General features: G+C 52.3%; 1 protein-coding gene across 1 annotated transcript; it reads left to right on the forward strand.

The window, feature by feature from the left end:
• Positions 1-7,726: 7,726 nt before the first annotated feature.
• On the forward strand, positions 7,727-22,357 carry CSRNP2 (cysteine and serine rich nuclear protein 2). The gene is made up of 5 exons (XM_054295176.1): positions 7,727-7,747; positions 13,551-13,760; positions 15,456-15,718; positions 18,943-19,239; positions 20,934-22,357. Exons 2-5 carry the CDS (start codon positions 13,604-13,606, stop codon positions 21,615-21,617), a joined length of 1,401 nt encoding a protein of 466 aa, XP_054151151.1. The 5' UTR covers positions 7,727-7,747; positions 13,551-13,603; the 3' UTR covers positions 21,618-22,357.
• The last annotated feature ends 2,567 nt before the right edge of the window (positions 22,358-24,924 follow it).

The raw sequence follows: 24,924 nt of genomic DNA on the forward strand, positions 1-24,924 counted from the left end.
CTTGGATCCTTTATTTTCCCTTTCCTTGGATCCTTTAATTCCCTTTCCTTGCATCCTTCAATTCCCCTTTCCTTGGATCCTTCAATTCCCTTTCCTTGGATCCTTCAATTCCCTTTCCTTGGATCCTTTAATTCCCTTTCCTTGGGTCCTTCAATTCCCTTTTCCTTGGATCCCTCAATTCCCTTTCCTTGGATCCTTTGATTCCTTTTTCCTTGGATCCTTTAATTCCCTTTCCTTGGATCCTTCAATTCCCTTTTCCTTGGATCCCTCAATTCCCTTTCCTTGGATCCTTTATTTTCCCTTTCCTTGGATCCTTAAATTCCCTTTCCTCGGTCAGTGACTCCCAGGTGTGTTCTCAGTTCTGCCCCAGACTCCAAACCCACCTGGGGGCTCCAAAGGCAGCAGTGATCAGTGGGGGAAAGGATTTCAACAAACAGAACAAAATTGGTAAAAAAGGTACAGAAGGGCCTGGGGGTCCTGGCAGAAATTAACCCTGTGCTGGCTACAACCAGGGCATTCCCCACCCCTTACTGCAGTTGATCCACACCATTCCTCATCCCACAGCTTGCACTCACCCTTTACTCCATCCACACCATTCCTTATCCCACAGCTTGCACTCACTCTTTACACCACCCACACCATTCCTTATACCAAACTTTGCACTCATCTTTACAATACCCACACCATTCCTTATCCCACAGCTTGCACTCACCCTTTATTCTGCACCATCCCTTATCTCACACCTTGCATTTCCCCATTACACAATCCATGTCATTTCTTATCCCAAACCTTGCATTTACCCTTTATTCAATACTGTCCACATTCTTCTTTATCCCACACCTTGCATTTACTCTTTATTCTACACTGTCCACATTCTTCTTTATCCCACACCTTGCATTTACTCTTTATTCTACACTGTCCACACCATTCCTTATCCCACACCTTGCACTGGTTCTTTATTCTGCACCATCCATGTCATTCCTTAACCCAAACCTTGCACTCACCCTTTACTCCATCCACATAGTTCCTTGCACTCACCTTTTTTTCTGCACCTTGCATTTACTCTTTATTTTATTTCTCTCCACACCTTGCATTTACTCTTTATTCTACCCTGTCCACACCACTCCTTATCCCACACCTTGCACTCATCCTTTTTTCTGCACCATCCACACCATTCCTTATCCCAAACTTTGCACTCATCTTTACACCATCCACTTCATTCCTTATCCTACACCTTGCACTGGTCCTTTTTTCCATACCTTGTCCCATACCTTGCATTTACGCTTTATTCTGCACCATCAGTGTAATTTCTTACTCCAAACCTTGCACTTACCCTTTATTCTACACCATCCATGTCATTCCTTATCCCTTGCACTCACCCTTTAGTCCATCCCACCATTCTTTATCCCAAACTTTGCATTTACTCTTTATTCTACACTGTCCACACCATTCCTTATCCCACACCTTGCACTCACCCTTTATTCTAAACCATCCACACCATTCCTTATCTCACACCTTCCATTTACCCTTTTTTTCTGCACCATTCATGTCATTCCTTATCCCAAACCTTGCACTCACCCTTTACACCATCCATGTAATTTCTGATCCCACACCTTGCACTCATCCTTTATTCTACACCATCCACACAATTCCTTATCCCACACCTTGCACTCTAACTCCATCTACACCATTCCTTATCCCTTGCACTCATGCTTTACTCCATCCACACTATTTACACCATCCATGTAATTTCTGATCCCACACCTTGCACTCATCCTTTATTCTACACCATCCGCACTATTCCTTATCCCACACCTTGCACTGGTCCTTTATTCTGCACCATTGTCCTGGTTTAGGGCAAATTTGAGAGAAAACCTCCAAAAGGGCCCCTCCAGCAAGCAAACCCACACAGCCCTTCTCCCCAATGAGTTTGGGAAGGATTCCCTGGAGAGAAGTGGAAAGAACCTGTTTATTTAACAGGCACAGCACTCCCAGCACTCAAAATCAACAATACCAGGTGACACAGCTCTGTCACCACTCTGAAAAAGATGACAAATTCAGAAAGTCTCTCTTGAGGGTGGTCGCTCTGTTATCAGTCCCTCCGGTGCTGGGGCAGCTGCTGCAGCCACAAGGTGCAAACTCTCGGTGTTTCCCAGGTCCCAGCCCAGAGCAGGTTTGGGTATGTTGTCCTCTTATTGTAAATCTTCCACACCTTCTCGGTGATTTCTCATGGGCAGTTCCTCACAACACTGACTCCTTCATCACAGCACAGCCAACAAACTCCAACTCTCTCTTCACAGCCAAAAACTCCAACCCTCTTCACAGCACTCATCCTCATCGGGCACAGCTGTGGCTCCTAATCTCTGGTAATTAGCACAGCTGCAACTCCTCAGGGGTGAGATTACCTTCTGCACTGTCTTTATTTTCTCACATTCTATCCCCCCACATGGGTAGGTCCAAAAAAGGGAAAGGAGAAACAGTACAGGGAAAATTTGGACTGCTTAGCTAAACTAATGAGCAGAAGCAGAAGCAAGAGCAAAGCAGGAGCAAAGCAGAAGCAAGAGCAAAGCCAAAAGCACAAGCAGCACCCATCCTGTCTCTGTGTCCTGCCAGCCGTGGGGGAGTGGCTGAGAGCAAAACCAAAACAAACCATTCGCTCTTCAGAGCCAGTCTTGAAGGCACAGAACATGATATCCAGTATAAACAGAACACAGGAATGGGGATACAAGTATCATAAGGTCACCCTAGGACAACCAGCCACATCATTCCTTATCCCACACCTTGTACTCATCCTTTACACCATCCACACCATTCCTTATCCCAAACTTTGCTCTCACCCTTTATTCTGCACCATCCATACCATTCCTTATCCCACACCTCGCATTTACCCTTTATTTTACACCATCCACACCATTCCATATCCCACAGCTTATACTCATCCTTGATTCTGCACCATCCACACCATCCCTTATCCCAAACTTTGGCATTTACCTTTTATTCTACACCGTCCACATAATTCCTTATCCCAAACCTTGCACTCCCTCTTTATACCATCCACATCATTGATTATCCCACACCTTGCATTTATCCTTTTTTCTGCACCATCCATGTCATTCCTTATTCCAAACCTTGCATTTACCCTTTATTTTACTCCATCCATACCATTCTTTATCCCAAACCTTGCACTCACCCTTTATTCTACACTGTCCACATCATTCCTTGTCCTAAGCATTGCAGTCATCCTTTACACCATCCACATAATTCCTTATCTCACATCTTGCACTCATCCTTTATTCTACACCATCCATGTCATTCCTTATCCCAAACCTTGCACTCACCTTTTACACCATCCACACCATTCCTTATCCTAAACTTTGCATTTACCCTTTATTTTACTCCTCCCACACCTTGCACTCATCCTATTCTCCATCCACACCATTCCTTATCCTACAGTTTGTACTCATCCTCTATTCTGCGCCATCCACACCATTCCTTATCCTAAACTTTGCATTTACCCTTTACTTTACACCATCCATACCATTCCTTATCCTACACCTTGTACTCATCTTTACACTATCCACACCATTCCTCATCCCAAACCTTGGCATTTACCCTTTATTTTACACCATCCATTCCATTCCATTCCATTCCATTCCATTCCATTCCTTATCCCAAACTTTGCATTTACCCTTTATTTTGCTCCATCCACACCATTCCTTATCCCACAGCTTGTACTCATCCTGTATTCTGCACCATCCACACCATTCATTATCTCACACCTTGCATTTACCTTTTATTCTGCACCATCCATGTCATTCTTCATCCTAAACCTTGCACTCACCCTTTACACCATCCACACCATCCCTTATCCCAAACTTTGCATTTACCTTTTATTTTACACCATCCACATCATTCCTCATCCCACACCTTGCCCTCACCCATTTCCTGCATCACCCACCCCTGCCCAGGTTCCCCCACATTCCAGCTGTACCCACATTTCACACACATCTGGAGTTCACCTCCTCAGTCCCCCGCTGTCCCAGGTGTGCGTTGAGGTCAGTCAGTCCTGGCTGTCCATGTGTCCGTCCTGGATCCCCCAGGACATGAGGGCTGCTGTGCCCAGAGCTCCCCACTGGAGCAGCCCATCCTCATCTTCATCTTCATCCTCATAATCATCCTCATCCTCACAGCAGGGTCACCCCCAGACAGCGGTGTCAGAAATCCAGGCAACCCCGACAAAGGGGACAAAGGGGACAAAGAGGATGAGGAGAACTCCATCTTATCAGAAGGCCAATTAATTTGTCTTGGTTTGGAAAGACAGGAGTCTGCTAAGGAAGGCAGGAGCCTCCCCTGAAATGGAGAATGTAAACCCTCCCCCTCCCTCTGAATTGCTATAAATTTTAAATTAAGGGGCTCTCAGGCAAAAAAATATGGGAGCAGGAAATAACAGTTCTTTAATAGGGAAAAGAAAAAATAAAAAGATAAAATAAACAATGCAGTACACTAGAACAACACTGACAGGGTCACAACCGAACCTGACACCCTGTGGGTCAGGGTGTTGGCAGCAGTCCCATTGGAATTGTGGCTCAGCCCTCCTGCAGTGTCAGGGGTGGTTCTGCTGGAGCAGGGATCCTGTAGAGAAGGATTTGTTCTTCCTCTGAAGATCCAGTAGGAGAAGAGGCAGCTGCTGCTCCTCTGGGAAATCCAGTGGAGAAGCTGTGCTGGTGTCTCAAAAACCTCTGGATTATATCTGGGTAGCAATGTTTGAAATCTCAGATTGTATCCAGGTAGGAATGTTTGAAATCTCAGATTGTATCCAGGTAGGAATGTTTGAAATCCCAGATTGTATCCAGGTAGGAATGTTTGAAATCCCAGATTGTATCCAGGTAGGAATGTTTGGCTCCTCCCTCTGGGCGGAGCATCTCCCAGTGGGATGATGGAATTTTATCAGCCATGCAGGAACACTCACTGGCCCATGAACAGAACATAATTAATAATTAATGGCCCACGAACAGGAGATATCTCCCGGAGGGAGGATTGGTTGTGGCAGAGATAAAGAAAACTGCCCCATGAAGAGAAGATAACTGCCCCACCTCTGACAGATGGGAATTGAGCACCTGAGACACTTCTGTGAGCACCAGCCGAGGCCCCAGTCCCTCCAGCCCTGTCTGTGCCATCCAGGTGACACCACAGGTGACACCACAGGTGACACCACAGGTGACACTACAGGTGAGCTCTGGGGTGTCCTCTGGGGTGTCCCCTCTCTCTGGAGCTGCTCCCAACAGCAGAGACTGGCCCATGATGGTGGGACAGGGGACATTTCCTAATCTGGGTGACACTTGTGACTCTGCCCAAGGTCTTGGAGTGTCCTCCCTCAGCTGAGGTCAGTGGGGAGGAACAAGGATGGTCCCCGTGGTGCCAGGGTTGGGGACTCACCTGAGGCAGTGTCTGCTCTGCTGCCTCCATTGGCACCACTGACAGGGAGCTGGGGCAGGGTGACAGAGCTCTGGAAACTTCCAGAACCTGGGCTCCACCCAGGGAACTGCTCCAGAGAAACTTCCAGAGCCTGGATCCTGGGCTCCAACCAAAGAAATGCTCCAGAGAACCTTCCAGATCCTGGGGTCCATCCAGGGAGCTGCTCCAGAGAGAAACTTCCAGAGCCTGGATCATGTGCTGGGCTCCACCCTGAGAACTGCTCCAGAGAACCTTCCAGAATCCCTGGGCTGCACCCAGACCCATAGGAATTGATCCAGAGAACCTTTCAGAGCCTGGGCTCCACCCAGGATCCTCCAGAGAACATTCCAGAGCCTGGATCTTGGGCTTGGGAGGGCCCTGCTTCCTCTGCATCCCTCACTGAGTGACCTGCTCTGCTCTTGGATTTCTTCTTGTGAAAAATGTGTATTTTGATTGGCTTTTCACAAATATTAAAATTAATATTATATGCGTTGTGTTAGAAAGTGATGCTGTAATCATTTTCTTAAGTAGTGTGTTAAATAGAGTTTAGGTCATAACATAATGTTAAAATAGAAATTGTGCTATGTAAGATAGTTTTTTTTTAAAGAAAAGAATGAGGTACTCCACTGAGACAGCAGCCACAGGACACCAAAATCCTTCAGAGAAAGAGAATTCACTGCTTCATTATCAGAAGAAATTAACTTCTTCCGGCCTCGCCATCAAGATTCAGAGGAAAAAGCTGACACTGCCCAGACGGAATCCTGTGTTTGAATGGAATTTATGCATCATGGATGAGGTGTATGAATATGCAACAGGCTGTTGCTTTTAAGGGTTAATCCTCTGTTAACCTGGGTCCTTTTGTGGGCTTATTTTGCCCAGAAAAGGTACCCGGACTGTCTGTAACTCTTTGTTTTTATTGTCTCGTATTGTCCTACTCCCAGTTGTCCACATTTTTATTACCCTGATTTTATGACTATTTTTATAACCCTTTTATTACTATTAAACTTTTAATATTTTAAAACCAAGTGATTTTTGACATCGGGCAGGGATTCCTGGCTGTGAGGAACCACAGGCGGGCAGGCCCTGGGATGGATTTCCCTGCGAGCTGTGGGTGCCCCGTCCCTGGCAGTGCCCGAGGCCAGGCTGGGCAGGGTTTGCAGCACCCTGGGGCACAAGGAGGTGTCCCTGCTGTTATGTTTGCCCAATTATCCCATCATAAAAAGGCCAAACAATATTAAAAGTACTAACAATTTTAATTAAATAGTTTAGAAAATATATAAACAAGGGATAATTTGGTTCAAATAATAGCGCATAAGCAAAAACAACCGCGGGGTACGGAGGGCAGGGTTCAATGACCCTTGCCACTTCACGTACAAGTTTGCCAAGTGAAAGTCACCCCTTATATGCCGTGCGTCAATGCCATCTCCTCCTATTTTCGGTTCGTCACTTTTCTGTCTCCGCCCTCCTCACCACCTTTACCACGCATGCGCCACCACTTGGTTTGGTTATCGCACAAGTCTTTGGGGGTCGTCACTGATGAAGGCTCTGTAGTCTTCTTCGTTGTCCTTTAATTCACCTTTGGGTTACACATGCGCTCCAAGCCAGTACAATGTAAGCCAAGGCTAACGTATCACTGCATCTACATATCAAAGCAATAAGTCCCTTATAATTAGCATTTTCTTGGACCCAACCAGGTTCTTGGTCATTTTTAGCAACTGTATTTCCAGCTTCTTTCCTGTGGTCCTTGAGAACACCTGCTGGGAAGGGGGGGTGGGTGGAGCCCCTCCTTTCCCTCTCTTCTTTGGCATTACAACTTTTAACTATTAACTGTTTTATTACTCTCAAATATTAATTACTGTATCAATATTGATTACTGTTTTAATTTTTATCAGCACGAATCATACCTATTTATCACACTGCCATGGCAGGGGTGGCACAGGACGATCTTTGAGGTCCTTTCTACCCCAAACCCTTCCTGAGCCCACGATCTCCCCCAGCCCGCCATCTTCCGCACTTCCGGACTCCATTTCCCATCACACCCCGCGCCAGCGCTGCCCTGCGGGGAGTCCCCAGGGAACTCGCTTTCCCACGGTGCCTCGCGGCGGCGCGGCGGCGGCGCGGGGATCACGTGACGCGGGGCGGTATAAAAGCGGCGGCGCAGCGGCCGCGGCCCCATTGTTGTCGGCGCGCGCGGCGGGGCGGGAGCGGCCCCGGACCCCCCTGGGAGCGGCCCCGGGGCCCCCCCCAGCGCCCCCCGCCCCCAACCGGGCCCCAAAACCCCCCTCGGGCACCGGTGAGTGCGGGGAACGGCGGCAGCGGCAGCGCTGGAGGGAGCGTGGGGGCGCGGCCCCGCCTGCGGGGGGCGGGGAGGGCTCTGAGGGATGGGGGGGGGGGGGCTGTGAGGGATTGAACGTTCCAAGGGAAGGAGGGTTCTAAGGGATATGGGGGCTGTGAGGGATTGGGGGTTCCAAGGGATGGGGGGGGCTGTGAGGGATGGGGGGTCCAGGGGATATGGGGACTGTGAGGGATTGGGGATTCCAAGGGTTGAGGGGCTGTAGGGGATGGAGGGCTGTGAGAAATTTGGGGTTCCAATGGTTATGGAGGCTGTGAGAAATGGGGGATTCTGAGAGATGGGGGGGCTGTGAGGGATTTGGAGTTCAAATGGACTGGGGGGCTGTGGGGGATGGGGGGTGGGCTGTGAGGGATGGGGGGCTGTGAGGGTTGGAGGGGTTCCGACGATTAGGGGTGTTCCAAGGAATGGGGAGCTGTGGGGGATTGCGGTGGGGGGAGGGGGCCGTGAGGAATTTTGGGTTCCAAGGGATGGAGGGCCCATGAGGGATGGGGGGGCTGTGAGGGATTTTGGGTTCCAAGGGGCGGGGGGGGGGCTGTAGAGGATGGGGGACTGTGAGGAATTTGGGGTTCCAAGGGATATGGGAGCTCTGAGGGCTGTGAGGGACTGGGTGGGCTGTGAGGGAGGGGGGGTTCCAAGGAATTGGGGTGTACTGAGGAATGGGAGTGCTGTAGGGGCTGGGGGCCATTCCAGCGCTATCAGGGATGGGGGTGAAAGGGTCTGGGGGCTTCACAGCCAGGGCAGGCAAAGGGGATGTGGGGGTGTTATGGATGGGGGGCTGTAGGGCAGGGGAGCCATGGGGGATGTGTTGGGGGCCTCTGGGGCAATGAGGGGCCCTACAGCTGGGGGGCTTGCAGGGGATGAGGGAGGGCTGTAGGGGATACAGGGTGGGCCTTATATAAGAGCTTTTAGGAGATGAGAGGCTGTAGAGTGTATGGGGGGTGAGGGGGGGTCCTTATAACCATGGATCCATGGGAAATGGGGGGCTGTATGAAATGTGGGGCTGCCCCTGCTGGAAACATCTGGGGGTGCCTGTAGGGGATGGTGGCTATAGGAGATGGGGATGGGCTCCTATAGGGGGTGTGGGGGCTCCTTACAGTTCCCCTTCTGCACTTGGGGGGGCTGTAGGGGCTGTGTAGGGCCCCCCGTTACATTTGGGGAGGGGCTTTTGGGGGGTCCTGGCAGGTGGGGTCTCCCCTCTGTGTACCATGGGGGGGCACTGGAGGTGCTCAGGATGCCCTTGGGGACCTCATGTCATGGGGGCCCTGGGGCTGTGTTGGGGGGGGTCCTTGAGGTGCTGCTGGTGATGATGATGATGGGGAGGTGACACCTGGGGGTTCAGGTGTCCCCAGAGGTGGGGGAGGGGCTGTTCTGGTGTTCCTCTCCAGGCCTCACCTTCCCCTCCAAGGTGATTTTGGGGGTCCCAGGTGACCCTGGGACAGGTGAGACACCCTGGGAGGGGCTCCTGCTGCCCAACCCTCACCTGTCCAGGGCTGCTGTCTGCATCCAGGTGTCCTGGGGTCTCCTCCACCTCCATCCCTTGGTTGCAGCCCCAGGGAGTTTTGTGGGATCACCTTTTCCATCCCCCCCAGGTACTCATGGAGCACCTTTGGGGGTCCCCTTCCCCTCCTGGGCCTCTGGATCCAGGTGCTGATGGACCCCCCTTGATCTCCCAGTTCCAGTGATGGACACAGGGCCCAAGGAGGGGTTTTTGGGGGTCACCTTTCTGTCCCCCAACACCTGGGGACACCTGGCCCTCCTTCCCAGGCTCTTTCAGCCAGGAGGTTTCCCAGATCAGCTCCAGGAATCCCAAACTCTCCTGATCCCTTCCCTGCTCCTAAAGTGATTCCAGAACATGGGGAAAAAAATAATATTTTTAATTTAACTCCTCTCGGTGAGGTTTAATCCCTGAAATTCTGCATTCCTGCGGCTTCTCCCTCAGGATTTGAACCCATTTTTCCTTCCTCACCCCAAATGGATCCTCCTTGGGATGGTGCTTGCAGAAATGCTGGAAGCTCTGTGGGAGCTGATTTCCCAAATTTCCCATATTTCATCCCAAAAACCCAGAGCTGGGAATGTCAGCAGTGACCTGGGATGGGCTCAGATCCATGGGAAATCCATTTCTTGGGGAAAACATTGGGAAGCTTCACCCATTTCTTGAGGAAAACATTGGAAACCTTCACTCATTCTTTATGGTTCCAGACTGCCCAAATCTTCCTGGTGATCATCCCAAAAATCCCAATTTTTGGCTGGAACAACACCTGGATTGGATTCATTGGTGTTCCCTGAGCCTTTCTGGGTGGATTCCACCAGAGCTGCTCGTGGATCATTCCCAATTTCACCCTGGAATCTCCTGGATCCCTGAAATCCATCCAGAGAATCCATTTTTGGCTGTGGATTTTTATGGGAATTTTATGTGGATTTTTATGGGAATTTTATATGGATTTTTGTGGGAACCTTATGTGGATTTTTATGGGAATTTTACATGGATTTTTATGGGAATATTGTTATCTTGAGCAGAAGAATGGGTGCTGGAAGTTTTATAAATTTTATATAATTTTGGAAGTGCAAGCAGGAATTCTTGAGAATCCCCTTGATCCAAGGGAGATTTGGGATTTTCCAGTCCTCACAGGATTGGAAAATCAGAAAATCATTCCCAATTTCTTGGGATAGCTGGAGATAAAAGGGTTTGGTGCTCACCTGGCCAGGTGGGATGGACAATTCCTGGTGATCCCAGCTTGTCCAACCCTGCTTGGATCAGCTCCTGTGTTCCAGGAATCCCAAACTCTCCTGATCCCTTCCCTGCTCCTAAAGTGATTCCAGAACATGGGAAAAATTTATATTTTTAATTTAACTCCTTTTGGTGAGGTTTAATAATTAAAATTTCCCACTTCCTCAGCTTTTGAACCCATTTTTTCCTTCCTCATTTCAAATTCCTCCCAATTTAAAAATGTGTAAAAATGGAACCTTAATATTTTCATTTGTTTGGGTTTTTTTTTCCTCATTCATTCTGACTCTTTCAGGAGTTTTTATACATCACAGAAAGGATAATTTGGAATAATTTGGATTTTTATGTGAGGAGTGAGAATCCCATCCTGCCAGATCCATCAGGTGGGATCCCACCCAGACTGCAGCTCTGATTTCCTATGGAAATTCAGTTTTAGGGAATAATTTGAGGATTTTCAGCAATTTTAGGCAGCTGGAAATGGTGGGGGGGGGTGATGTTTTCCACCTCTGCTCCTCCTGGGATTTGGATTGATCAATTCCTTCCTCTTTCCCCCCTCTGCCACCAGCATTCCCCACTTTTCCTCCCAAAAAACCCCAAAAAACCCAGGATTTCACCCTGAACTGGTGCATGCGTTGGGAATTTTTGTTTTTCCTTTGGGACCCCAACCAATGTTCCCATCTGGAGGGGACAGGGCTGGATCCAGATCTGACAAATCCCACCCAAAACCCAACCCCCAAAGGGCTCCCAAATTCATCCTGGAACTTTCCCAATGGGAATCAGGTCCAAAAATTCCCTTTTCCAACCCAGAGCTGCAAATTTCCCCAAATCCCAAATATGGCCATGGGTTATTTGGGATTTTTTTTTGAGGTTTTTGGGATTAAGGGGTGTGGGGCAGGAAAATCCCAGAGAGGATCGTTCCCAACCTGTGATGGGCTGGGAATTGTTGGAGCATCTGGTGGTTTTTCTGAACTTTAGGGGATTTTAGGAGTGATCAGGATGTTCCAGGGGTGAATCTGGGAAAAAAACCCCAACAAAAAATCGCTTTTCCTTTGGTTTGGGGCGAATTCCATCCCAAATCAATCCCACAATCCCGGGTTTTGGGTGAAAACCAAAGCTTTTCCTTTGGTTTTGAGTGAATCTGGCAGTGCCTTTCCAAAAAAAAACCCAACAAAAAAATCACTTTTCCTTTGGTTTGGGGCGAATTCCACCCCAAATCAATCCTGAAATCCCATTTTTTGGGTGAAAACCAAAGCTTTTCCTTTGGTTTTGAATGAATTCCATCCCAAATCAATCCCAAGTGGAGAAGCTGGGATGGAGGAACTTGGGTGGAATATTTGTGTGGAGATCTTTAGGGGATTTTAGGGGGTGATCAGGGTCTTCCAGGGGTGAATCTGGCAGTGCCTCTTAAAAAAAACCAACAAAAATCAGTTTGTCTTTGATTTTGGGATGAATTCCATCCCAAATCAATCCTGAATGGGAATGCACACAGGAATTCTTGAAGCTGAGGTGAATGTTTGTGTGGAGATCTATAGGGGATTTTAGGGGGTGATCAGGATATTCCAGGTGTGAATCTGGCAGTGCCTCTTCAAAAAAAAACCCAACAAAAATTTGCTTTTCCTTTGGTTTTGAGTGAATTCTTTCTCAAATCAATCCTGGAATACCCTTTTTTTGGGGTGAAAACCAAAGCTTTTCCTTTAGTTTTGAGGGAATTCCATCCCAAATCAATCCCAAGTGGAGAAGCTGGGATGGAGGAACTTGGGTGGAATATTTGTGTGGAGATCTTTAGGGGATTTTAGGGGGTGATCAAGATATTCCAGGGGTGAATCTGGCAGTGCCTCTTAAAAAAAACCAACAAAAATCAGTTTGTCTTTGGTTTGGGATGAATTCCATCCCAAATCAATCCCAAGTGGAAAAGCTGGGATGGAGGAGGCTGGGCTGAATGTTTCTGTGGAGATCTTTAGGGGTTTTTAAGTGGTGATCAGGATGTTCTAGGGGTGAATCTGGCAGTGCCTTTCCAAATAAAAAACCCAACAAAAATCAGTTTTCCTTTAGTTTTGAGTGAATTCCATCCCAAATCAATCCCGAGTGGAGAAGCTGGGATAGGGGAAGCTGGGGTGAATGTTTGTGTGGAGATCCCAGGTGGAAAAGCTGGGGTGAGTGTTTGTGTGGAGATTTTTAGGGGATTTTAGGGGGTGATCAGGATGTTCTAGGGGTGAATCTGGCAGTGCCTCTTCAAAAAAAAAAAACCCAACCAAAAAATCACTTTTCCTTTGGTTTGGGATTAATTCCATCCCAAATCAATCCCGAATGGAGAAGCTGGGACGGATGAACCTGGGGTGAATGTTTGTGTGGAGATTCCCGAATGGAAAAGCTGGGATGGAGCAAACTGGGGGTGAATGTTTGTTTTGAAAAGCTGGGGTGAGTGTTTGTGTGGAGATCCCGAGTGGAAAAGCCGGGATGGGGGAAGCTGGGCTGAATGTTTCTGTGGAGATCCCGTGTGGAGAAGCTGGGGTGAATGTTTGTGTGGAGATCCCATGTGGAAAAGCTGGGGTGAGTGTTTGTGTGGGGAAGCTGGGGTGAATGTTTGTGTGGAGAAGCTGGGGTGAGTGTTTGTGTGGAGATCCCGTGTTGAAAAGCTGGGGTGAGTGTTTGTGTGGAGAAGCTGGGGTGAGTGTTTGTGTGGAAGAGCTGGGGTGAATGTTTGTGTGGAAGAGCTGGGGTGAATGTTTGTGTGGAAAATCTGGGGTGAATGTTTGTGTGGGGAAGCTGGGGTGAGTGTTTGTGTGGGATCCCGGTGCTGGGCCGGCACGGGGAGGGAGCTCCCGTGGGCCCGGGAATCCTCCGGGATGAGCAGAGCAGAACCCTCGGAGAACCCCGAGCATCTCCTGCCCATCCCGAGCCAGAATGACTCCTGAAACACGAACACCAGGGCTGGACCCGCAGCTCCGGCTGGGACCGGGGGATTTACGCGGGGATCAGCCCGGGCTCTGACCCGCCGTGTCCCGCCGCTCTCCGCAGGCCGCTCCGGGCCCGTCCGGTCCCGCCGGGCTCTCCATGCGAGCCGAGCCCCGATGGCCGCGGTCCCGAGCGCCGGGATCAAGCGCAAACAGGAGGATGCGGGACCGGGATCAGGATCGGGATCGGGTTCGGTCGCCTCCGACGACGAGATCGCCACGAGCGACAGCGGCGACAGCTGCGACAGCGGCGGCAGCACCGGCAGCGCCGCCCGTGAGCCGGGGCCGGCTGTGGGCGGGGTTCCGGGAGAATTTTTCATTTATTTTTGGGAATTCTGGGGGTTTTTTTAATGGGTTTCGGGAATTTGGGTGGTGGGGTGGATTTTCTGGGGAGTGTTAGGGAATGGTGTGGAATTTATTGGAATTGCGGGGGAATTTCGTAGCAATTTTTTGGGGGGAGAACTTTCGGGTTTTCAGTTTTACAAAATAGTAATTTTGGGGGATTTGGGGATTTTTAATTTTGGGGAATTTTGGGATTTTTAATTTCAGGGAATTTGGGGTTTTCAATTTTGGTGATTTTTTTTAATTTGGTGATTTTTTTTTTTTTTTAATTTCTGATGAGTCTTTAGAATTTGAGGGACAACCCTGAGATTTTTTTTTTAAATTTCAGGGAAATTTGAAGGAATTTTTTGACTTTTTGGAGGCTTGGGGAATTTCTGGAATTTTTTGAAAGTTTGGGAGATAGGGGCATTCATGAGGAATTATTTGGGTAGTTCATGGCACTTGAATTTCCTTTGAAAATTGGGAAACTTCGGAGAAGTTGAGAAAGGATTTTGGGGGAACCTGGAGAAGAATTCTGACCATTTGCAGGGGGGAATTACAGGGTAATTTTAAATTTTGGAGGGAAATAGAGGGAAAAGGCTTGAATTTGATGTAATTTTGGGGGTGATCTTGTGCTGGCCCGTGCTGTGCCTGCAGCCCTGTCCATCCTGCAGAGCTTTGCCCTGCATGAATTTCTTTTGAATTTTGGAAAATTATAGAGGAGCTGGGGAGGGATTTTGAGGGAATTTTGACTGGGTGAGTTTGGAAGGAAATTCTGAGCACATACAGGGGAAGAATTAAGGAGAAATAAAGGGGATTTTTAAATTTTGGCGGGAAATAGAGGGAAAATGGGTGAATTTTGTATAATTTTGGGGGTGATGTTGTGCTGGCCAGCTCTGACGCACGCTTTGCCCGCAGCCCCATCCAGCCTGTGGCACTTTGCCCAGCATGAATTTCCTTTGAATTTTGGGAAATTTTAGAGGTGCTGGGGAGGGATTTTGAGGGAGTTTTGATGGGGTCAGTTTGTAGTGGATTTCTGACCATTTGCAGGGGGGGATTAGGGGATAATTTTAAATTATGGAGGGAACATGGGTGAATTTTGTATAATTTTGGCTGTGGTTTCATTGTGACTTCTCTGTGCCTGCTGCCCCATCCATCCTGCTGTGCTTTGCCCAGCATGAATTTCCTTTGAATTCTGGGAAATTTTAGAGGAGTTGGGGAGGGATTTTGGGGGAGTTTTGATGGGGTGACTTTGTAGGGAACCTGGAGGCGAATTCTGAGCATTTGCAGGGAGGAGTGAAGGGGAAACAAAGGGGATTTTTAAATTTTGGAGGGAAATGGAGGAAAAATGGGTGAATTTTGTGTAATTTTGGGGGTGGTTTTTTGCTGCCCCTCTCTGTGCCCACAGCCCTGTCCAGCCTGTGGCACTTTGCCTAGCATGAATTTCCTTTGAATTCTGGGAAATTTTAGAGGTGCTGGGGAGGGATTTTGAGGGAGTTTTGATGGGGTGAGTTTGTAGGGAACCTGGAGCGGAATTCTGACCTTTTGCATTGGCGAATTACGGGGTAATTTTAAATTTTGGAGGGAAAATGGGTGAATTGAATGTAATTTTGGGTGTGTTTTCATTGTGGCCCCTCTGTGCCCGCAGCCCCGTCCATCCTGCGGCGCTCCCGGGCGCGCCGGGGCGGGAAGCGCGTGCGCTTTGCCCAGGTCACCGTTTATTACTTCGCCCGGCGCCAGGGCTTCACCTGCGTGCCCAGCGCCGGGGGCAGCTCCCTGGGCATGGCCCCCCGGCACCACCGTGCCCGCAGGTACAGCCTCAGCCAGTTCGCTCACCTGCGCCAGGTGAGCCACCGGCAGCACCTGCGGCAGCACCTGCGGCGGGAGAAACTGCGCGCCAGGAGGAGAGAGGTGAGGGGGAATGGGAGGGATCGGGTGGGAATCCAGGTGGGGAATACTTGGGGAGGGAGGGAGGAATTCAGGTGGGAAATAGCTGGGGGTGAGGGAGGGAGAGAGGGGGAATCCAAGTGGGAGATACCTGGGGAGGGGATGGGGGGAATCTAGGTGGGAAATACTTGGGGGAGGGGAGGGAGATCCGTGTGGGAAATACCTGGGGAGGGAGGGGGAATCCAGGTGGGGAATACCTGGGGAGGGAGGGGGAATCCAGGTGGGGAATACTTGGAGAAGGAGGGCAGAATCCAGGTGGGAAATAGCTGGGGAGGGAAGGAGGGAGACAGGGAAGGGGAATCCAGGTGGGAAATACTTGGGGACAGAGGGGGAATCCAGCTGGGGAATACCTGGAGAGTGAGGGGGAATTCAGGTGGAGAATAGCTGGGAGAGAAGGGGAATCCGGGTGGGAAATACTTGGAGAAGGAGGGCAGAATCCAAGTGGGAAATACATGGGGAGGGAGGGGAAATCCAGGTGGGGAATACTTGGGGAGGGAAGGCAGAATCCAGATGGGGAATACCTGGAGATGGAGGGCAGCATCCAGGTTCGAAATAGCTGGAAAGGGAGGGTGGAATCCAGGTGGGGAATACTTGGAGAAGGAGGGTGGAATACAGGTGAGAAATAGCTGGAGAGGGAGGGAGGCAGGGAATCCAAGTGAGAAATAGCTGGGGAGGGAGGGGGAAGCTAGGTGGGGAATACCTGGGGAGGGAAGGTGGAATACAGGTGAGAAATAACTGGGGAAGAAGGGAGAGGGAATCCAGGTGGGAGATACCTGGAGAGGGAGGGCAGAATCCAAGTGGGAAATACGTGGGGAGGGTGGGTGGATCCAGGTGGGGAATACTTGGAGAAGGAGGGCAGAATCCAGGTGGGGAATACTGGGGAGGGAGGGGGAATCCAGGTGGGAGATACCTGGAGAAGGAGGGCAGAATCCAGGTGGGGAATCCAGGTAGGGAATAGCTGGGGATGGAGGATGGAATACAGGTGGGAAATACCTGGAGAAGGACGGAGTAAGGGTGGAATCCAGGTGGGAAATAACTGGAGATGGAGGGCAGAATCCAGGTGGGAAGTAGCTGGAGGGGCAGCAGTGGGGGACCCAGGTGGAGAGCACCTGGAGGGGATTTGGGGTGACAGAGGGTGTCTGGGTGGAGAATACCTGGGGAGGGAGAGCAGAATCTGGGTGGGGAATAGCTGGGGAGAGAGGGGGAACCCAGGTGAGAAATACCTGGAGTGGAAGGACAGAATCCAGGTGGGAAATACTCGGAGAGGGAGGACAGAATCCAGGTGGGAAATACCTGGAGATGGAGGGCAGAAGACAGGTGGGAAATAACTGGGGAGGGAGGGGGAATCCAGGTGGGAAATAGCTGGGGAGGGAGGGCAGAATGCAGGTGGGAAACACCTGGAGGGGCAGCAATGGGGGACCCAGGTGGAGAACACCTGGAGGGGATTTGGGGTGACAGAGGGTGTCTGGGTGGAGAATACCTGGGGAGGGAGAGCAGAATCCAGGTGGGGAATAGCTGGATGGGTTTGGTGGTGGGCAGGTGGGAAAGCCCTTGGGGAGGGGTTTGGGGGAGGGAAGTGAAAAATGCCTGGGTGAGGTTGGAAGAGGGGCAAACTGGGGGGAATCCAGGTGGGAAACACTTTGGGGGGGTCTTAGGAGGTACAGGGGAAAATCAGTGTAGGAAACACCTGGGTGGCACCTGGGGGTGATCAGGGGTTCTGGGGTCAATCTGGCAGTGCCTTTCTGAAAAAATCCAACAGAAAAAACACTTTTCCTTTGGTTTAGGGTGAATTCCATTCCAAATCAATCCCAAAATCCCGGTTTTGGGTGAAAACCAAAGCTTTTCCTTTGGTTTTGGGTGAATCTGGCAGTGCCTTTCTGAAAAACCCCAACAGAAAAATCACTTTTCCTTTGGGTGGGCAAGCCCTGGGAGGGACAAGGCTCAGTTTGGGTGGAGGGAAGGACACCTGGCCAGGTGACCCCTGTGGTCCCTCATCCCCACATGTGTCGCTCTGTCAGTGTCCAGGAACACAAAATTAGAGAATCATTATAGGTTGATTGATTATGATTTATTATGATTATGGATTATGATTCTGCAGCACCTGCAGTGCTTTTATTGAGGAGCTCTGGGTGTCAGGGGTACAGACCCAAATCTGATCCACCACGGTTTCAAGCTGAACATGTTTTATATTCTATAATTATATAATTTACGTATTAATTATTAAACTTAGATTATTCTGTTGTATACATTGGTTTCATCCAAGCATGGATTTCTTGTGATTCCCCTCAAACCCCTGACAGTTTCTCATGATTCTTCTTACAATTAAACAATAATTATATCTAATAATTATTTATAATACACTGATTACCCAGGTGCAGTTTCACCTGATCCAGCAAACACAAGGCCTGACATTTCCTAGGGCCCACCTTTAACATTTCCCAGGGTTTACCAAGCTTTAATTCCTTTCCAACTCCCCAAATTTTCTATTTTGGGGAGTTTTGGTGGGGGTGATTTTGTAGGGAACCTGGAGGGGAATTCTGAGCATTTGCAGGGAGGAAAAATTAAAATTATGGGAAAATTAAAAATTTTGTAGGGAAATAGAGGGAAAATGGGTGAATTTAATGTAGTTTTGGGGGTGATTTTGTGCTGACCTGTGCTATGCTGCAGCCCCATCCATCCCAGGCCCAGGTCACCCTCTACTACTTTGCCCAGCATGAATTTCCTTTGAATTTTGGGGTATTTTAGAGAAACTGGGGAGGGGTTTTGATGGGGTGAGTTTGGAGGGAACCTGGAGTGGAATTCTGAGTATTTGCAGGGGGGAATTACAGGGTAATTTTAAATTTTGGAGTAAAATAGAGGGGAAAATAGGTGAATTTAATGTAATTTTGAGGATGGTTTTGTGCTGACTCCCACTGTGCCCACAGCCCCGTCAATCCTGCAGTGCTTTGCCCAGCATGAATTTCCTTTGAATTTTAGGGAATTTTTTAGGAACTGGGGAGGGGTTTTGAGGGAGTTTTGACAGGATGAGTTTGGAAGGAAATTCTGAGCATTAGCAGGGGAGAATCGCAGGGTAATAAAGGCGATTTTAAATTTTGGAGGAAAAGAGAGGGAAAATGGGTGAATTAATGTAATTTTGGGGGTGGTTTTGTGCTGATCCCGCTCAGATTTTCAACCCTTCTCCCTCCCAGCTGACCCAGAACGGGACGGTGCCGTCGGCCGAGGCCGCGGGGCTGACGCTGGCGGACGTGTCGGACGATGACCTGGACGTGGGGCAGGTGGAGGTGGGCGATTATTTCTACCTGCAGCCGCTGCCCACCAAGCGGCGCCGGGCGCTGCTGCGCGCCTCGGGCGTGCGCAGGATTGACGCCGAGGAGCGCCAGGAGCTGCGGGCGCTGCGCCAGTCCCGGGAACAGTGCGGGTGCCACTGCCGCCTCACCTGCGAGCCGCGCACCTGCGCCTGCAGCCAGGCGGGCATCCAGTGCCAGGTGAGACACACAGGGGGGCCAGGCGGGTATCCAGTGCCAGGTGAGACACACAGGGGGGCCAGGCGGGCATCCAGTGCCAGGTGAGACACACAGGGGGGCCAGGCGGGCATCCAGTGCCAGGTGAGGCTGGGCAGGGGGTCAGGGTGGTCATTGTGTGCCAGGGGAGGGCATCCAGACCCGGGAACAGTGCGGGTGCCACTGCCGCCTCACCTGCGAGCCGCGCACCTGTGCCTGCAGCCAGGCAGGCATCCAGTGCCAGGTGAGGGCATCCGGTGCCAGGTGGGCATCCAGTGCCAGGTGAGGCTGGGCAGGGGGCCAGGTGGGCACACAGTGCCAGGTGAGACACACAGGGGGGCCAGGCTGGTCATTGTGTGCCGGGTGATGGCATCCAGTGCCAGGTGAGACATGGAGGGGCTGGAGTGGTCATTGTGTGCCAGGAGAGAGCCAGGACAGCCAGGGGAGCCAGGTGAGGGCATCCAGTGCCAGGTTAAACCTGGGAGGGGGTTGGGGGTGGTCCTTGTGTGCCTCCTGAGGAGTGGGGAGAGCCAGGTGAGGGCACCCAGTGCCAGGTGAGCTGGGATAAGGGGGCACAGGTGGGCCTCGGGGCACACCCACTGTGCCCTGTCCTTGCTCCTTGAGGGGGCAGAGGCTGCCAGCTGGGGCACCTGGGCTCCAACAGGTGCTGGGGAGCTCTGGTTCCTCCAGGAGCAGCTCCAGGTGTGTTTGGGCCATACCTGGAATGCGTCAACTCCTCCCCACCCCAAATCCCTGCTGTCCAGGTGGGATCTGGGGTCACTCTGGGGTGGGATTCAGGCTCTGGGGGAATGGAGGGTGGGATCCAGATGGGATCCTGTGGGATCCTGCACCTGTTCACATCCTCCCAGTGGAGACACCTGGCTGGGATACAACCCCACCGTGATGTTTGGGGTGGGATTTGGACCCTGGAGGGCTCCTGCAGGGTCCCACACCTGTCTACATCCTCCCAATGGAGACACCTGGCTGGGATAACACCTCACCACCATGTTTGGGTTGGGATTCAGGCTCTGGGGGGATCCTGTGGGATCTTCCACCTGTTCACGTCCTCCTAATGGAGACACCTGGCTGGGATGAAGCCCCACCACGATGTCTGGGGTGGGATCCAGGCTGGGAGGGCCCCTGCAGGGTCCCAGCCCTATCATTGGGGTGGGATTTGGACCCTGGAGGACTCCTGCAGGGTCTCACCTGTCCCTGTCCCCAGGTGGATCACACATCATTACTGTGCGGCCCCACCACGATGTCTGGGGTGGGATTCAGGCTCTGGGGGGATCCCGTGGGATCCTCCACCTGTCCGTCTCCCTCAATGGAGACACTTGGCTGGGATAAGCCCCACCACGCTGTTTGGGGTGGGATTTGGATCCTAGAGGGCTCCTGCAGGGTCCCAGCCCTGTCCCTGTCCCCAGGTGGATCTCACCTTGTTCCCGTGCAGCCCCACCATGATGTTTGGGGTGGGGTCAGGCTGGCAGGGTCCCTGCAGGCTCTCACCTGTCCCTGTCCCCATCCCCAGGTGGATCGCACGTCGTTCCCTTGCGGCCCCACCATGATGTTTGGGGTGGGATTCAAGGTGGAAGGGCTCCTGCAGGGTCTCAGCCCTCTCCTTGGGGTGGGATTTGGACTCTGGAGGGTCCCTGCAGGCTCTCACCTGTCCCCGTCCCCAGGTGGATCGCACCTCGTTCCCCTGCGGCTGCTCGCGGGACGGCTGTGGGAACGTGGCCGGGCGCATCGAGTTCAACCCGCTGCGGGTGCGCACGCACTTCCTGCACACGCTGATGAAGCTGGAGCTGGAGAGCCGGCGCCAGGGCGAGGAGGAGGAGGAGGAAGGAGCCGCGGGCCCCAGCTGGCCGCCCCCGCAGCCCCCCGAGACTCAGGACTTCCAGGAGTACCTGGCGGAGAACGAGCGGGCGGTGCTGCACCTGCAGACGGCCGAGGAGCTGGAGAGGCTGAAGGCTGAGGAAGACTCTGGAAGCGGCTCTGGGGCAGAGGGGGGCGGGCTCTGCGTGCTGGGGGAGCCCCTGGATGACGCCTGGCAGGTGAAGGCTGCCCCGTGCCCCGGGCTGGGCTCCACCCTCCTCATCCCCGCCCAGTTCCCGCTGGAGTCCCCTGTGCTGTGCTACCCCCAGGGCCAGGTGGGCTCCCAGCCCTACCTGCCCGATGCCCCTGGGCTCCTGTGCCAGCTGGAGCCTCGGGCACCTGCCAAGGGGGGCAGTGGGCACGTGGAGCACCCAGCTCCGGCCTCCAGCCCCATCAGGAAGGAGCTGGGGGTCCCACCTGTCCCTGCGAGCAAGGAGGGAGCGCCCCAAAACCTCCCAGAGCACCTGGAGCAGCCCCACCTGCCCATATGAGTGGCCTCAGGCCCTGTGGCTCCATTATTTATTCCATGGATTGATTATTTAATTGGTGGGGGCTGCTCTGGACAGAGGATTCACCTGGCCCAGGGCCAGGAGTCCTTTTCTCACCTGGTTGGGGTCACCAGGACTCACCTGAGCTGCAGCCTCTGGGATCCTTCCTGCTCTCCATCCCACCTGGCAGAGCTCACCTGTGCCAGGACTCACCTGAGCTGGAGCCTCCTGGATCCCACAGCAGCTCTGTCCCCCCTGGCTGCCTCCACTTTCCTTGGTTTTAAGGGAAAATCAGTTTTTCCCTAATTGCTGTTTGTTTAATGAATGTCTCACCTGAGCCACCTCGTGCAGGTGATGCTCCCACTCACCTGCAGCTGGGAAACACCTGGAACTGGCACAAGAGACCCAAGGCTGGAGTCCCCAACCTCACCTGGAAATTCTGGGGAGTTGAACCAACTTCACCTCCTCGTTGGCTCCTCCATCACCTGGAACTGCTCACCTGTACCTGTGGGAACCTTCTGGAACGTTCATTCCCTGCTGGGAGGTGCCCCCAGCAGCTGCTGAGGGGTTGGAGCTGCCCCTCCAGGGACCAGATTTGGGATGTGAGGCTGCCGGAGTGTCCCTGTCCCTACCTGTGATCCTGGCCCGCTGCAGGTGGGCTCTGGGTGTCCAGGTGCTCCTGGAGCAGCTCCAGCAGGACCAGAGCACTGCAGGTGTGCCCAGGTGTGCCATGGATGCAGTGGCACCTGTTCCTGCCTGAGCCCTGAGCTCTCACCTGGCTCCTTACCCGTCCCAGGTGAGCTCCAGCCATCCATCCATGCAGGTGACCTCACCTGGCTGTGTTTCCCAAAGAACTGTTCCTGTTCTCAGGATCCATCCCAGGGTGCCAGCAGAGTCCTCAGGTGTGCCCAGGTGTGCAGCTCCTGCAGGTGTGCCCAGGTGTGCAGCTCCTGCTGTTCCTGAATTCAGAGCTCCTGCAACTCCCTCCTCAGGTGCTCCTGCTCACCTGTGCTCCCTCTGGCTCCGGGCATCTCCCCTGGCATCAAACTGGTCAGACTGGGATGGATTCAGGTTCTCCAGGTGTGGATTCCCCAGACTCACCTGGGCCTTCCAGCCCTTCCTTGGGCTGGGATTCACGGGACACGCTCCAGACCTTCCTGGGATCTGTCTTGGGGTGAAACTTCCCATTTCTGGGGCTTTTCCCTCTTTCATGGCGTCAGCCAGGTGGGATCAGCCCGGCCCAGGAGCAGCTCCAGCCCGGGGAGGGGCAGGAGAGGGAAAGTTGGGATGGGGCTGCCTGCTCCGAGCCTGGGGATCGGCTCACCTGGACGCTCCTGGGTTCTGGGATCTGCTCACCTGCTTGGGACTGTGCCCCGAAACTGCATTCTGCTCACCTGGATCTGCTCACCTGGACCCTGCAAACTGCGGGATCTGCACACCTGAACCCTACAGACTGCTGGATCTGCTCATCTTGTGGGATCTGCTCACCTGGATCTGCTCACCTGGACCCTGCAGACTGTGGCATCTGCTTACCTGGATCTGTGTCCCTGATCTGCTCATCTTGTGGGATCTGCTCACCTGAACCCTACAGACTGCTGGATCTGCTCACCTGGACTTGCTCACCTTGTGGGACCTGCTCACCTGGATCTGTGTCCCTGGATCTGCTCACCTTATGGGGCCTGCTCACCTGAACCTGCTCATGTTATGGGACCTCCTCACCTGGATCTGCTCACCTGAGCACTCCCAGGACCCGCTCACCTTTTGGGACCTGTGCCCCTGGATCTGCTCACCTGGACTTCCTCACCTTGTAGGACCTGCTCACCTGGACCCTACAGACTGTGGGACCTGCTCATCTGGATCTGCTCACCTGAGCACTCCCAGGACCTGCTCACCTTGTGGGACCTGTGTGCCTGGACCTGCTCACCTTGTAGGACCTGCTCACCTGGACCTGCTCACCTTGTGGGACTTGTGGCCCTGGATCTGCTCACCAGGACCTGCTCACCTCGTGGGCCCTGTGCCCCCAGGCCGTGCCCACCTGGACTCTCCAGACCCCGGGGTGGTCCCAGGGTCCCAAACCCCCCAACCCAGCTGCTGCCCCCCCAAATCTCTTCCCGAATTTTTGGTTTCCCCATCGGCTTCTCCAGCAGATTTCCCACTCTGGGCTCTGCCCCTCAGCAGGTTTGGGGGTCCCCTGGTGCTCCTGGGGGTCACCTGTGCCCCGTGGGGGGGTTTTAGGGGGCTCAGAGTGGGGTTTCAGGGGTTGTGAGGGCATTGAGGGGGTTTTTGGTGTTGAAAGGGGTTCAGAGGGGTTTTTATGGGATTTAGGGGTTCAGAGAGGTTTAAGGGGGGCTAAAGGGGGTTCAGTTGGGTCTAAAGGGGTTCATAAAGAGAGTTAAAGGGGTTTTTAGGAGATCAAGGGGGTTCAGAGGGGTTTAAGGAGCTTTAAAAGGAATTTGGGGGGATTCAGGGGAGTTCAGTGGGGTTTGGGGGCGTCAAGAGGATTTTTTAGGCTTTTGAAGGGAGGTTTAAGGGGGGTTTAAGAAGGGTTTTAGGGGGTTCAGAGGAGTCTGAAAGGGCTCAGATGGGGTTTAAGTTGGTTTATTTAGGGGCTCAAAGGGGGTTTAAGTGGGGTCAGAAGATTTAAGGGGGTTTAGAAGGGAATTCAGGGGCCTTGAATGGGTTCAGAGGGGTTGAGGTTGTTTAGGGGGGTTCAAAGGAGGGGTGGAAGGGATTAAAAAGGGGGTTCAGAGGGGGTTTCAGGGGTTTAATGGTGCTGAGAGGCTTTTTTGGGGTTTCAGAAGAGATTTCAGGGGTTTGGCAGAGCCAGAGGGGTTTGAGGGGGGCTCAGAGGGGGTTCAGAACATCTCAGGGGCACTTGGGGGGCATTGAGGGGTTCAGGGGGGTTCCAAGGGGTTCCAGAGGGTTTGGGGGAGCCCAGAGGGGCTGCAGGGGGGTCAGAGGGGGTTTGGGGTGGGGAGAGGCCTCAGTGACCCCCCCAAACTCCTGGGGAGCCCAAATGGAGGTGCCCAAATCCCACAGGAACGGCCCCAAATCCGGTGTTACCCCTGAGAGGGGCAGGGGACCCCAAATCCTGCCCTGGACCCCCGAGCTGGGGCTCCCCAAACCATGGAAATCCCAGATTTATCCCATTGCACCCCAAACCATGGAAATCCCAGATTTATCCCATTGCACCCCAAACCCCCCAGAATTCCCACATTTATCCCATTGCACCCCAAACCATGGAATCCTGGATTTATCCCATTGCACCCCAAACCTCAGAATTCCCAGCTTTATCCCATTTCACCCCAGA

Source organism: Melozone crissalis, unplaced genomic scaffold (assembly GCF_028551555.1).
Source record: "Melozone crissalis strain CALT ecotype California unplaced genomic scaffold, PUWL_Pcris_2 ptg000537l_1, whole genome shotgun sequence".
In the NCBI taxonomy this organism is placed as follows: Eukaryota; Metazoa; Chordata; class Aves; order Passeriformes; family Passerellidae; genus Melozone; species Melozone crissalis.